We start from the raw sequence: 14,962 nt of genomic DNA, 5'->3' as shown, positions 1-14,962 counted from the left end.
TTGTGCATTTAATTAGTTTATTTTTATAGTGCCAAATCAAGTAAAGTCTCCAGACCTGTGTGCAGCTATTACATCATGTACATCTATTACCACCCACTAGCAAAATCCCAGCCCCAAACTATCCAAGAACCTTGGATAAAGCCTGATTTCTAAGAGAATATTACATGATAAATTTATTATACCTTGAATAGAACTGAAAGTCAAAAGATAAATATTACAGTAAAATAATAAGTAGTAAGAAATATTTCCAAATATAGATGGAATGTCTATTCCTCATGGCTGTAGACGTGGTCTTCAAACTCCTGCTGTCCACAGTCATCACAGATGAGTGTACAGAAAGGACAAACTTTGTGAGACTGCTCATGTGTCACCAATTCATGTTCAGTGATATCAGGGAAGCTCTCGTGACAATGACGGCACATCATTTCCTATTTATGAAGCAGAGTTAGGACAAATATTTTTTGATGATTAAGAAATAATCTGAATGTCAAATTTAGTATGTACTGTACTTGGGTCTGTACACTACCTTGTTTCCTGTATTAGTTGGATTTCCTAAAAAAACAAACAAATATGTTTTTCCATGTTAATTAAATGAGATTTCAGAATGTTTGAATTTCATTTTTTTTTTTTAAATGATAAGAACCCACCAAAAGGTCCACGGATGTCCTCATAGAGAAATGACTCTGACTGTGGTTGCTGCTGGGTGTTGATGGGAGATACAGGTACTGGATTGAAAGGGTCTTCATGCTGTTGAGTGTTGCTCACATTTACTCCTGATGAGAGCTCATACGTCATCATCATCTGTAACCTTTCTATTTCCTCGTTGAGTTTCTGTGAAACAGAGTAAAAAAAATCTGTCAATACAGACTCACACTGTGCACACAAATACTGAGGAAATCACCCAACAGGAAATCACCTTGTTTTCTTCAAGCAGCTTTTCTTTTTCTAATCGTGCTACTTCTGCCATGCTTGCCTGTTCACTGTTTCTCCTACAAGCTTCAGCAATATCCATCTGAGGTGACAATATATGTTCCAGAGTTCAGAGAAAGGTGTATGTTCAAAACATAACTGCCTTAGGACACTGTAACACCTACATTGATATTGAAGCAATATTAATACACACCTCAATCTGACTTTCCTCAGCCACAGTCCTTTTCTCAAGCTGCACCTTAAGTTCTTTCAACTCTAGCTCGGCTTTATCTGCACGTTTGTTAGCCTCTGCGCTGTTCTGAATCTCTTTGCGCAATGTTCCTCTGACTTCTCTGAGCTCATTGGTCAGGGTCAGTATCTGCGTCTATATGGAGGAAAAGGAGAAGCTGAGATTATTTTCTCTTTTTTTCCCTTCTTAAATACAGGAATAACTAATCAAAATATTTACTAGACCATTTTAAATACATTCATTTTTAAAACCTTTGTGTCATTTTTGTCCTCCTCAGGAGGCTCTTGCTTGGGCAGAGTTGCCTTGTTCTCTTCCCTCAGTTTCTCCAGGTCCCATTTCAATCCATCAATTTTGAGATACAACATGTCATTGTCTTTTTGAATATTTTGCATGTCAACCTACAGCATGACAGGAAAAACAATACAGGAAATAGAGTAATATTAGTGTGCCTGCTGTATCAATACAAATGTTTGAGTACACTTTATTTGTTCAAACCTGTTGAAGCTGAAACAAATCTTGTAATCTGTTATAGTCCTGTTCTGTCTTTTTGGCCTTGGGCCTCAACCTGCATGGATATGGAGCATAAAATACATCCCAAAAGAGCTTTTAAATATAATATAACCATTTACGATCTTTACATGGTCCTGTGTGATGCCATGATGTCAAGACTCACTCTGAAATTACTGCATCCTTCTCCTTGAGCTGTTGTTCAAGGTGGACTTTCTCCTGCTTCAGGATTGTAATCTTCCGGAAAGCTCTCTCATATTTCTCAGGAACAAGGGTCAGGGACTGCAGAAGATGACGGTATGCTTTTAAAAGATGCAATTAATTTAAAATCATTATTTGTCAAGTGTGTAAATTGTATTTGCTATCACCTCTTGTTCTGGTTTGTTTTCTGCCACAGTGTCAGAGAGAAAAGGCTGTTCTGAGGTATCCTGCTGTGGACATTCAGGCTGCTCTGTCAGTGAGAGTGTTTCACTTCTACTATTGGACTTCAGCTTTTCAATTTCCAACTAAAGAATATGAAACTTTTAGTGACAGCTTTGTTTCAGTTGCAACAATGGTGTGAATATTAACCAAAATATTAGAACCAACCCTGAGACGGCAGATCTCTTTCAGTCTTTCATCCAGCTCTTGTTTTAAAATCGTTTTCCCTTCTTTTAAATCTTCTATCTCACTCAGCAAGGCCTCTTTCTCCTTCTCCATCTGTTCCACTTGCTCCTGTACCCACAATAACAAACTATTCTTAATGATTGCCATGTGCTTTGCTTTCCCACCTTGAGAAAATGTAAATTTCAATTGTATTCAATGGCAATAGGACCAGCAAAATGTAAGAAAAATGTGAGAGATGTAGATATTAGAAGTTTTGGATATCTACATGTTTCTACAGGTGCTGGTCATATAATTAGAATATCATCAAAAAGTTGATTTATTTCACTAATTACATTCAAAAAGTGAAACTTCCAATGGAAATGCAAAATTTACTTTCATCAGAGAACATAACTTTGGACCACTCAACAGCTGTCCAGTCCTTTTTGTCTTTAGCCCAGGTGAGATGCTTCTGACGCTGTCTGTGCACTTCATGCTTCCTGCTGCTGACCAACTTTATGGATATGCAGATTTAATTTTCCAACAGGACTTGGAACCTGCACACAGTGCCAAAGCTACCAGTACCTGGATTAAGGACCATCTTATCCCTGTTCTTAACTGGCCAGCAAATTTGCCTGACCTTAACCCCATAGAAAATCTATGAGGTATTGTGAAGAGGGAGATGCGATATGCCAGACCCAACAATGCAGAAGAGCTGAAGGCCACTATCAGAGCAACCTGGGCTCTCATAACACCTGAGCAGTGCCACAGACTGATAAACTCCATGCCACGCCGCATTGCTGCAGTAATTCAGGCAAAAGGAGCCCCAACTAAGTACTGAATGCTGTACATGCTCATACTTTTCATGTTCATACTGTTCAGTTGGCCCAGATTTCTAAAAATCCTTTCTTTGTATTGGTCTTAAGTAATATTCTAATTTTCTGAGATACCGAATTTGGGATTTTCCTTAGTTGTCAGTTATAATCATCAAAATTAAAAGAAATAAACATTTTAAATATATCAGTCTGTGTGTAATGAATGAATATAATATACAAGTTTCTCTTTTTGAATGGAATTAGTGAAATAAATCTTTTTGATGATATTCTAATTATATGACCAGCACCTGTACATTTAAAAATACAGCACACAGAGCAGGATGCTGTCAGCAAAGAAGGTAGGTGTAACTTATGTACCTGTGTTGAGATCACTAAAAGGCTGCAGTCTACACTTGTTTCTGATGGGTTTTGGAATGAGAATGGTGTGCTAGCTCCTCGCACTTGACGATTGCTGTCCACATAGCAGAACTGATAAAACTCGCCATCATCTGTAGGGAGGTAGGATTCTAAAACAAAATACATTAATGAACACAAAAGCAAACTCACCAGATTTACAAATGCTTACATAATCTTGAAAATATTTTGTAGTGACCCACCCTGCCACTAAAACACAAAATACTAACAGTATAAATGATAGTAGCTTACTGGGCTCTTTTTGAAATGCTCAAAATGTCACAAAGCCTGAGTTTAGATCCTTGAACAAGTCTAAAAATGAAAGGATGACTGCTTGTATTTATGCTTTTCACAGCTAAACCTCAATATTAAACCTCTGCCTACTTACTCGTAAAGACAATTTTCTGTTCAAATCCTTCACAGTCCAAATAAGGCTTCGTCCATTCATAACAATAATATTTCATTGCTGAATCCCAACCAACCTAGACACAGCAGGAGTGGAAAATAAACAATTAATTGTACCATGTTACTATACATTAGCATTATTTTAGGGTACTGTGCATAGTGTTATTGACAGTTACAGTACAAGAAAGTAATTTAGACCTTCAAATCCTGAAGCTCTTTTTCTCTTTTCAATGACTGTACACTATGTCTATCAAATGAATTCCTCTGTGTTTTATTTACATTTCTGTTTATAGAATTCTATCAAGCTCATTATACAAATTCATCATCATGCCATGTCCCTCTTCTGTTACACAATACTACTATCTTTGTTTGTCTGAACATGAAAAAGCCACAAGATTAGTGGAAGTTCAGAATGACAGCCAAGAAAATAAAAAGTTAAATAAATAACAACCTATTTTCTTTGCTAATGTCATGTTACACTAGCATTAATTCCAGTCTGGCTTGGCAGGTTGTCAAATCCTAGCAAATGCTAAATGGCTATTAATTACATAAAATGGTTATTTAAGTATTTTTAGTTATGATTATTTCATTTGTTAAGAAATGTGTGTTAGTCATGCATCATCCAACACCTAACAAACTAACAGAAAATGTTTTCAGCTAAAACAATATATACTGAACAAAATAAATAAATGCAACACTTTTGTTTTTGTCCCCATTTTTCATGAGCTGAACTCAAAGATTTTCCATGTACACAAAAGGCAAATTTCCTTCGAATATTGTTCACAAATCTGTCCAAATTGGTGTTAGTGAGCACTTCTTTGCTGAGATAATCCATGTACCCCACAGGTGTGGCATATCAAGATGCTGATTAGACAGCATGATTATTGCACAGGTGTGCCTTAGGCCTTTTAGTGTGGCCACAATAAAAGGCTACTCTAAAATGTACAGCTTTTATCAAAGCCACAGATGTTGAGAGCTGTTGCCTGTGAATTGAATGTTATGGTAGAGAAATTAAGCTGTCTCCAAAGAGAGAATTTGGCAGTACATCCAACCGGCCTCACAACCGCAGGCCTCGTGTAAAGTATGTTGGCCATGCAAGAACTGGGATGTTTTCAGCTTCCAGGAATTGTGTACAGACCTGTGCAAAATGGGGCTGTGCATTATCGTACTGCAGTCAGGTCGAGACTCAAATGAGGACGACGAGCATGCAGATGAGCTTCCCTGAGATGGTTTCTGACAATTTGTGCAGAAATTCTTTGGTTATGCAAACCGATTGTTGCAGCAGCTGTCCGGGTAGCTGGACTCGCACAACAATCTTGGAGGTGAATACGCTGAATGTGGAGGTCCTGGGCTGGTGTGGTAACACGTAGTCTGCGGTTGTGAGGCCGTTTGGATGTACTGCCAAATTCTCTGAAACTACTTTGGAGATGGCTTACGGTAGAGAAATTAACATTTCAATTCACATGCAACAGCTCTGGTGGACATTCCTGCAGGCAGTATGCCAAGTGCACCCTCCCTCAAAACTTGCGACATCTCTGAAATTGTGCTGTGTGATAAAATCTTAGCGAGGCCTTTCATTTTGGCCAGCCTAAGGCACACCTGTGCAATAATCATGCTGTCTAATCAGCATCTTGTTCTGCCACACCGGTGAGGTACATGGATTATCTCAAAGGAGAAGTGCTCACTGACAGATTTAGACAGTTTTTGAACAATATTTGAGAGAAATAGGCCTTTTGTGTACATAGAAAAAATCTCAGAGTTCAGCTCATGAAAAATGGGGGCAAAAACAAAAGTGTTGCATTTATAATAATGTTCAGTGTCGTTGTGTCCAACAGTTTCAAATAAGTAGTAAAAAAAAAAAAAAAGGTTGACTTTCACTTACAAATCTTTTACTTATGTATGTTTTGACTGGATGCTTCCACTTTTATTTCAACATGTTAAACATTTATTTAAGTAACATTTTTCTGTATGTTTTGCACACCTAATGAAATGTATAGATTTAGAACAAAAACAAATCTTTCTTTCAAGTGGGCATGAAGAAACTATAAACTGTCCACCTTGTATATGCCTATCCAGTCTTTTGAGTTGGGGATCAGGCCTCCTGTCAGCTTGTAGCAGCAGATCACATCAGTGTTGAGTGGGTAAGATGGAGGCACATCAATAAACACCACCTGAGAATATGTGGACGATTCCATGTCCACTTTCACCCCGTCCTCCTCTGAGCTCTCAATCATTTTTAGGATGAAGAAAAAACTGGACGGGACATAATTAATTACATTAAAAAACACACACAAACAAGCTTAAAAACGAAAGTAAACAGCTGGTACAAAGTTTCGCTTTCCTTTATCACGACAAGCAAAGTCGTAAGGAATAAAATTTCAAGTATAAAAACCTGTATTGAAAATGTTAAATAGACTATTTTAAATAAGATTACTAGGATTTTGGTTTACTTCTTTTTCACGGTATTTAAACAATACTTTATCATGTAATGAAACAGTTAAAATAAATTCTGTATCTATAAAAAAAAAAGTGCTAATACGATTAGCAGTGAATTGTTTTATTTTAACGCTTTTGTTGACAGAAAAGTAAACGTACACAAATAATGTGTGTTACCTGTTCCGTATAGATACCGTCTTCCTGATTTGGGTGTTTTGCTTGTGAACGAGTCAGTTTTCAAAGGAATCATTTAAGTGAACGATTCGTTCTCATTCAAAAACCTGAACCGATTCTTACGTAACTACCGCAAGTGTAAAAACACAACTGATTCGGCAGCATGTTGTTGACTGTAGTATGTTGTGGGATGTTAATGAGCAGGTCGATGGAACTAACATGTGAACTATATGAACGAACAAGTCATTTTTGTAATTGAATCTACAGGAATCACCGACTCACTGATGTGATTCTTTTTTTCAGCTTAAACACAAGTTTTGCGTGTTGTGTTATTCATTTCATAATCCGTTATAAATCAGTGTGTGTGTATCAATGTATCAATCAAAACTGTGACCGATGGCTTTACTTTTAGTAAGCTTTATTTTAAAATAAATTCATGTTTAGGGGGTGTGTGTGTGTGTGTGTGTTCTTCAGGACACAGCCGTACATAGTGGGAAATAGAGCTCTAAAATTTAACACCTTTCACTCGCTTTAAAAAACAATATTAAAATTAGTCCCAATAGTTTAGTATATGATACATTTTATTTTAAAACAACAGTTCTGTATTAAAATTACAGGTAGTTCAGTACAAAATGACAGCACACCATGCAACAAAATATTGCAGTATTCTGTCTGATATTACCTGCCAATAAATTCATACAGATAGAAGTTAAATAGGCAAAAGCACCAGGGCAAAGGCACTAAATGGTTACTGTACATATCAGATGCTTCAAAAGCAGATCTACATATTCTACTGTATTTGAGATAGAACCCAAATAATTAATTTGCAGCACATTTTTAGGTCTACTGGGACTACTGGACTTCTATCCTTTGTAGGGTGCAGCTCACAGTACTACATGTAAAGTTGTGATTAACTAAAAGATGGTATATTTTATGACATGTAATGACAATTATAGGTTCAGAAGCAGATACTGTAAAAATAAAACAAATGTAAAAAGATTAGTTTGTGTATGTACAGATGAAATTTCTTCAACATAGAATTATAATTGAACACAATAAAACATTTAACAGAAAGCTAAAAACAAAGCTCAAATATCTTAGTGATTCCGAGGTTCTTCTGTGTGCTTTTACATTAAAAATGTGTTATCTTTATGGGTTTCCTGAGAACAGTATTTCTAGGTCAGTTTAGTTTCAAAATGACTTTTTTTTAAGTGTTAGTGTGAACCTTATTTACCATATTGCATAACAAGTTTATAATCATTGTTTATCTCTGGGTCAAAAGTACATTAATCATTAACCTGAAATATCTGAAGAGAATGTGGTTAATTTGAGGTGACTATTGGAAAAAAAAAAAAAGGTTTGAATTGCAAAGCAGAGATAACCAGCAGAAGGAGGACACTGGGGGAAGAGGAGAAATAAAATTATTACCAACAACAATAATATTTAAGAATTTTTCAACTTACAAGCATACATAAAAATACATAAGAAGTGGGAGAATTTGGACTGATGTGTTAAACAGTGTTCTTCAATAGCATCATCTAAGGCTATGTGGTTTGAGGGAATATGTTTTAGAACAGTGGTCTTTCATATATCTGATTTGGGGTGGCCTGAAATTGTTTTTTCCTTTAATTAATCACTGGTAAGTTCACTGTGGCTTGTAGTATCTTGACATCTGACCATCAAAACCCATCTGTGCTCAGTGAACATCCCATTCCAGACCCACAGGTATTAATATGGAGTAGTTCCCCTTTTGCTGCAATAACATCCTTTTTCCTTCCGGGAAGGCTTTCCACTAGGTCTTGAAATCTGGATCCAGTGATGGATTTTCTAATCTCTGTTCAAACCATAAAAAAATGACTGCATCAAGGATTTTAGGATTTTCTGATACACTGTATAGATCCTGGATACACAAAGTATCACCTCATTTCCACTGTACATTTCACAACATTGCAAACAGAGAAAATGTGCTTATTCAGTAAAAAAAACCAACTATAAATAATATTTTTAATGCTAAAACAAATATACTACAATGTACCAGATTTTGAAAGAATGTGTATTAAGGTTTCATTTAATGAAACTTGCTGTATGTGTTTAAGTGTACAAACCTGTAATAGTAATGGACTTATCTCAGCTCAAGGAAAAACCCAGGGCAATGACTAGTATCAAAACTAAAATTGCAATGCACAATGCAATGAAAATTTTTTTCTGAAAAACAAACAAACAAACAAGAACAAAAACAGAATCAAATCACAGCAATGATTTTAAAATTTTAAGATCGTTTTGCACTTTGGAATCAGTGTTTGTTTTTTTTATTACTAACCTTTCTGGCCTTCTTATGTGAGACAACAGCTTGTGCTGTGTCTTCAACAGCCTTCTCTACATAGTTAGTAGAAGTAAGTATGTTGTTCTCTATACGATTAACCATTTCTCCCTGAAAGAAAACATTTCATTAACATGAATACACAAGTCACTCATCTGGACAACAGTGCCACTCTTGTGGCATACATGTGTTTTTAAATCAGACAGTTTAATATCATACCCATTAACTCTGCCAACAAAAAGTCAGCCAGTATAGATTTTGTGTATTTTGGTAACCTTTAAATACTTCCAAAATGTGGTCAACATGAGGCTATGATGCTCATGATGCTAAAACTGCAAAGAAATATTTTCTCTCTCAAATAATGACATGAATTAACAGATCCTGTGCAAACAGTAAGTGATGCCTAGCTCTACTATAGATGGTGCAATGTGATTCCAACCTCAAATGTATGCTCATTAATGGGATATGCCAGCAGTGATGCACCATCATAGCACCAGCAAGGGGTTAGGCTATAAACCAAACATTTTAATACTTTCGCAGAGGGTTCTGTAGATTTAAGTCAAATTTAAGTTAATGATGTGGTGATGTCCCTGACACGGTAGTAAGAATAGAATGCTGGTATTTACAATGGTATTGCCAAGGCAATATGATAAAGTGATCTAGCAAGATGTGTGGCACAATTCCACTGTAAATCATGAATGTGGCACAAAATTTATGTACATGCTAAATGATAGGGAAATGGTAACATACAGTACATATGCCATTAATAAGGCCTGGGCTCAAAAGCACTCCTTAAATCATTTAAATTTTTTATAATTTAATGGTACCAAACATTTCAAATCTACACATATATGTAAAAGTTACACAAAACATTAAAATACTCTATTCAAGATTAATTATATTTAACCCAAATTTGGTTAGCATAACTAAGTAATTTAAATTTTTTTTTTTACAAATGGCAGTTATCATGGCAATTAACATGAAGGGCTCAAATAAGAATGTTGCAGAATTATTCTATCAAAGATCACAGACCGAGTAATGGAAAATCACATCATAATACTGGACCTTCTGTTACATGAAGCAGAAGTTACTGCACCCCCGGGACAGAAAACTTCCTGAAGCTAGTGTTTTCCTCATTTTGCTCTCTCAATCTCACCTGTGCCTCCACTTCCATGGCAAGATACTGGAACATGTCATGAAGGTCTCTGATGCTTTTCTCCAGTTTAAGAATCTCATCATGCCGAGACTCGATCTCATTTAGTGCCTGCTTGGTGGCTTGGGCATCTGCCAAGATCTGTATGAAATGGCAGTACTTTAGTGTAAGCACAAAGACATGGCAAATTCCTCCACAACAACATGATCAATTATTATACAGGTCCATTTTGCATTGGGAATGCTAGACATAATGGAACATGCTTTTTTGACATGCGACACATAAGAAAAACAAAAAAAAAACAAAACAAATGTCACTAATTTCACTAATGTCATGACTGCATAGGATGAGAACAATTGCATCTACTGTAACTAATTGCTGTCAATTCTAATATATGAGAGGCTTCAAAAACAGTGTCAAGTGATGTTCATTATGCAAATTATCTTACCAAATTTACTTTGACTCCTCAGAAAGCACAAAGGAGCACTCGGATAAAGACATGTGATATAAAACATGTAATGTACTGAACTTGATTTATATTCTGAAAGTTCTCACAAGTTAGCCTTTAGAGTTTGATTTACACATTCAGTCATCATCACATAAAATTATTATGTGGAAGAAACTGAAGGTCAACAATACAACCCTCAGCTAATTTAAACAGAAAAATGCTAATATATCTTACATTTTGTGTGAAAACATCAGTCTGTCCACTCTCAAGCATTGATTCCAATTGTTCATCGGTCACATTATTGCCAGCTGTAATGGAAAGAGGAAGCACATCAATGTCTCGGCTTTTATTTAACTGACGATACCAAATCATCATGACATTTTGTTTTCTATAAAAGGTCAGCAAACAACAAACAAAAGTTATGATGCTCAACATAATTTTATTTCTGTCTGAGCCACATTTCTGAGCTGTAACATTTTGACATGTCGTCCTATAAACTCACGTGTTATGTTTATGACATATTGTATGTTAAATGTATCTATTTTCCCCCAATATGGACCAAAAATGAGCTGATAACATAGATGTTTACCTCATTGTTCCTTAGGCTGCTGTTTGCTCACCATATCAGAAAAATACACCATTCACTTAACACTTTATTCGAACACCTATTCTCCTCCTTCATGCAATTATATGTACACAACAGTCTCCAGAGTTTACACAGAATGATGCAATAAAGAAAAATCCCGTGAACAGCAGTTCTGTAGACAGAAATGCCTTGTATATAAAATGCTGGTGGTAGTATAATGGAGTGAAGTATGTTCTGAAGTTTGGGCTTGATAAAATCATTTGAATGACATTGTCGTTTTGACTATTGTTGCTGACCATATACAACCCTTTAAGGCTACAAATTTCCCATCTTCTAACTGCTACTTCCAGCATGTAATGCACCATGTCACAAAGCAAAAGTCAGTATTCTTCAGTGACCGTCCTATTCACTATATCTGAATCCAACAGGTTAATGAAAGACAAGAAGAGGATACTCACTGATTTTGAGTTGCCTTTGTATCCTCTCTACATTTCTATCTCTGTAGTTGGCCTGAATTGTGTTACAGTAACTCATCGACTCAATGAAGTCTCGTGAGAGGACAGCATGCTAAAGAGGAAAAATCCAGAAAATTAATTAATTAATCAATCAATCAATCAATTAATAAATATTCAGTAAGAGCTGTGAAAACTGTTAAATTAAGATATTCATGATGACAAACCTGTGTTCTTTGCATTCTTATGTTTATTGGAACATATTTCCCATCTTCGTCAGTTTTCTTGGGTTCAATACCTAGAACAGTGTCAGATAATTTAATTGATTATTTCGAATTTAGAATTGTGGAATGAATTTTAGGATGATTAACTGGTCTTACTCTTCATTTTTTTCTGGATTTGGGTAGCTAATACTTTGATCTCATCTCTTAAAGTCTGAAGTTCCTTTTTCATACCTGGGGAAAAAATGTTAACCTTAAAAAAAAAATCCAATTACATTTTATAAAAATAAACAAACGGTACAGAATACATGACTTGAGCTTGCCAGGTAGTGTTTAAAACAAAATCTACAACACAAAACAGCCAAAAATGCTTTTATTAGATATGACTAAGCTACTAACTTTCCTCTGGAAGTGGTACACCTAATACAGTTTTTTGTTTGTTCTCCAGTTCAGATACTTTCGTCTTAAGAGTTGTAAGCCCCTCTCGAATCTCAAGGACCTACAAGAAAAATAATGAAAACCAAAATATGGCTTCAAAAAGGCAATAATTAGGAAAATATTCTTGTATATAAGCAGCAATTCCCTACTGACAAAAATCTGAATGATTATGTTTAAAATGTCCATAAATTAATTTATTATTACTCAATTCTGTTTTTGATAGTGTATAAATAAACTGAAACATTTATCATCGCTGTTGTGATAAACAACGGCAGGAAGCAGTGCAGTAACATGATTCAGAAATTATAATGGCCTATTTTTTTAAAAAATAGACTTTTACCTTCTGAAAGAAAGCATCATTTTCTTTCTCCTCCTTTACCGAGTTACCCGAGCCCGGCTTGATCATGAGTGCTGTGCCTTCCTCATCATCTGTTCCATCTGCAGGCTGGAGTGGACAGAGGAAACAATGTTTATCAACTGTATACACGCACATTCACCAACAGCAAGGAAAAGGATGGGAAGGAAATTTTATTTTTAGGCATCTGCCAAATGCCTTAAATGTAAATTGTCATCACTATCTTATGAAAATTATCCAAGAAAGGACAACCGATAAAGTGGAAAGAGGGCTACAATCACCCAAGGCGCACCGAGGTCAATGGTAAGTGATGGCTAGCCCATGTGATCCAATCCCACAGATATAGTTACTAGATCACAAATTACTGTTGATAATTACTTACAAACTATGATGGAAAACTTTCAGAACACAGACAGAATGCCGGTGCTGACCCCAAGCCACTAAAAAGTGCCTACAACGGGAACAGGAGCATCAGAACTGGACCCATGGAGAAACTAAAGTAGGTGACCTATTAGGATTAATTCACATTATTTGTAGAACCAGATGCATGAGTGTCGCATACCTGAGGAACACATAGCATCAAGGTGCGCTATGGAAAGAAGGCAAGCAGGCAAAGGCAGTGTGATGTTGAACAATGTTATGCAGGCAAACCTGATTTTACTTTGACAAGTATGACATTGCTGCAGTCCAAGTACACTCTTTCAAAGGCAACAGTATACTCTAAAGGCACTGGTCTTTTTTTTAGCAGGACAATGTGCTCTACCACACTGCGAAAATGGTTTGAGGAACATGACAAAGATTTCAAGGTGTTGACCTGGCCTCCAAATTCCACAGTGTTTAATCAGATCGAGCCTCTTTTGGATGTGCTGGACAAACAAGTCACATCCATGGAGGCCTAACTCACAACTTATAGGACTTAATGAATCTACTGCCAGTGTCTTGGTGGCAGATACCACAGTGCAACCTTCAGTGGTCTTGTGATATCAGTGCATCAGCAACACAAGGAGAACCAATATTTAACAGGTGGTTTTTAATTTATGTCTGATCTGTATGTGTTTATATATAAACATATATATTATGCTGACAACAAAACTTGAATCCTACAAGGCGTGCTTTAGTAATAATACTGTATCCGGAATAAGAAGAACAAGAAGAACAAGAAGAAGTAAAACTATTCAACATTTTGTTCTCACAGAACAACAACAAGAGGAAAACCCCCCACACACAAGCTATAAGTCAAGCAATCAAGCAAAACATCACTAAATTTAGGTCTGACAAATGTTTAATTTCCCTAACTGAATGACAGCCCTTCAAAAGCCTGTTATGAATGTGAGCAAAATAAACTTGGAGGCAAGTGACTGTGTAATTTACCAGTAAACTCAGGCGACTGCTCTGAATGTGCTAACAGCTACATGTAACAATAGCTAGCTAACAACACCGAGCCTCTGTTTATCATACTGAAATTACCCTGCAAGTCACTTTAATTACTCAGAATATTTATTATACATCCCTACATTAATGTAAAATAAAGTGGAGGTACTTATCACAATCATGTTTAGCCAACTTGCTAGTTTCACTGACTAGCTTGATGTCGCTTGCTAACGAGCTAAATTCTATGTGAGTGAAATTATATCTCCGTTTAATTAAATAACTTACATTTCCCAGTTCTTTGGTCCTGTCGCGCATTTTTTTTACTCCGTTTTAAACGCTTTCTTAAGTTCGAGTTACTTCATCCAAGTTACCAAACTTGGTGACATTAACAGGAGAAAAAGGGAGTTCCGAGTTTCTCTGCTTCTTCTGTGGGACTCGAGCTGCAGCATGTATACACCACCACCTACAGCCTGCTACACACTCAGGCTCACTTTATAAGGTTTATAAGCTTAATAGCTGCACAATCATATTATTACAACATATTATAACATAATGACACATCAGACATTTGTGTTGGTAATGAACAAGACCAGAGGAAAATACTAAAAGACTGGATCTGAGGAAGCTGTATAAGTGACAAAAAAAAAAAACTGCCCAGGTTTGGTGAGACTGCCTACTAAAGTCTCATATTTCTATTCTTGGCTGACAGGAATGACAGTCCTGTTGTATTTACCCATCCAACATCATGGTTTTATGGGCTGTGAGCCAAGATGCTTTTCTGCTTACTGCGGATGTATAGTGTGATCTTTTGACTTACCATTGTTTCAGCCCACAGAGCTGCCCTTCACTGGAGGTTTTTAAAAAAAAATTTTTTTTTAAAAATCATCTGTATAAACTGTTGTGTGAGACAATCTGCATGTTACTAACCAGGACAGCAGTTTCTAAAAATACTCAGAATATCCTGTCCATATCCTGATTTGATAAGTAACTTAGGCTCTTGACCTGTATCTAAATTAGTTTATTGTTCTACCTCCACATCATTTGATGGGGTGTTTCTAAAAAAATAAAATTAAAACACACACACACACACACACACACACACACACACACACACACACACACACAC

The 14,962-nt window shown here is 36.2% G+C and overlaps 2 protein-coding genes across 6 annotated transcripts; both read right to left on the bottom strand.

Moving 5' to 3' along the window:
• Positions 1–3: 3 nt before the first annotated feature.
• calcoco2 (calcium binding and coiled-coil domain 2) lies at positions 4–6,646 on the bottom strand. 3 transcript variants are annotated; one of them, XM_027137618.2, is made up of 14 exons: positions 6,496–6,646; positions 5,940–6,135; positions 3,866–3,959; positions 3,442–3,590; positions 2,255–2,380; positions 2,035–2,172; positions 1,833–1,948; positions 1,655–1,724; positions 1,411–1,557; positions 1,124–1,294; positions 917–1,012; positions 648–831; positions 527–552; positions 4–428 (listed from the first exon to the last, which is right to left on the bottom strand). In XM_027137618.2, exons 2-14 carry the CDS (start codon positions 6,114–6,116, stop codon positions 267–269), a joined length of 1,656 nt encoding a protein of 551 aa, XP_026993419.2. In that variant the 5' UTR covers positions 6,117–6,135; positions 6,496–6,646; the 3' UTR covers positions 4–266. The 3 variants fall into 3 exon arrangements, with proteins under 3 accessions (XP_026993419.2, XP_026993417.2, XP_026993420.2); XM_027137616.2 differs by having other exon boundaries at positions 6,478–6,560; XM_027137619.2 differs by lacking the exons at positions 5,940–6,135; positions 6,496–6,646 and adding an exon at positions 4,581–4,714.
• A 406-nt stretch (positions 6,647–7,052) lies between these two features.
• stx4 (syntaxin 4) lies at positions 7,053–14,672 on the bottom strand. 3 transcript variants are annotated; one of them, XM_027137639.2, is made up of 11 exons: positions 14,654–14,672; positions 12,451–12,555; positions 12,072–12,171; positions 11,832–11,906; positions 11,679–11,749; positions 11,458–11,566; positions 10,648–10,721; positions 9,969–10,106; positions 8,813–8,923; positions 8,598–8,697; positions 7,053–8,326 (listed from the first exon to the last, which is right to left on the bottom strand). In XM_027137639.2, the coding sequence occupies exons 1-10, from the start codon at positions 14,654–14,656 to the stop codon at positions 8,620–8,622; spliced, it is 864 nt and encodes a 287-aa protein (XP_026993440.1). In that variant the 5' UTR covers positions 14,657–14,672; the 3' UTR covers positions 7,053–8,326; positions 8,598–8,619. The 3 variants fall into 3 exon arrangements, with proteins under 3 accessions (XP_026993440.1, XP_026993439.1, XP_026993438.1); XM_027137638.2 differs by lacking the exon at positions 14,654–14,672 and adding an exon at positions 14,122–14,424 and having other exon boundaries at positions 7,053–7,890; XM_027137637.2 differs by lacking the exon at positions 14,654–14,672 and adding an exon at positions 14,122–14,422.
• Between the last annotated feature and the right edge of the window lie 290 nt (positions 14,673–14,962).

The sequence above is a fragment of the Tachysurus fulvidraco genome, chromosome 8, assembly GCF_022655615.1.
Source record: "Tachysurus fulvidraco isolate hzauxx_2018 chromosome 8, HZAU_PFXX_2.0, whole genome shotgun sequence".
NCBI lineage: Eukaryota > Metazoa > Chordata > Actinopteri > Siluriformes > Bagridae > Tachysurus > Tachysurus fulvidraco.
The sequence above is the reverse complement of the archived record's forward strand: the minus strand, read 5'-3'. Positions and strand labels throughout refer to the sequence as shown.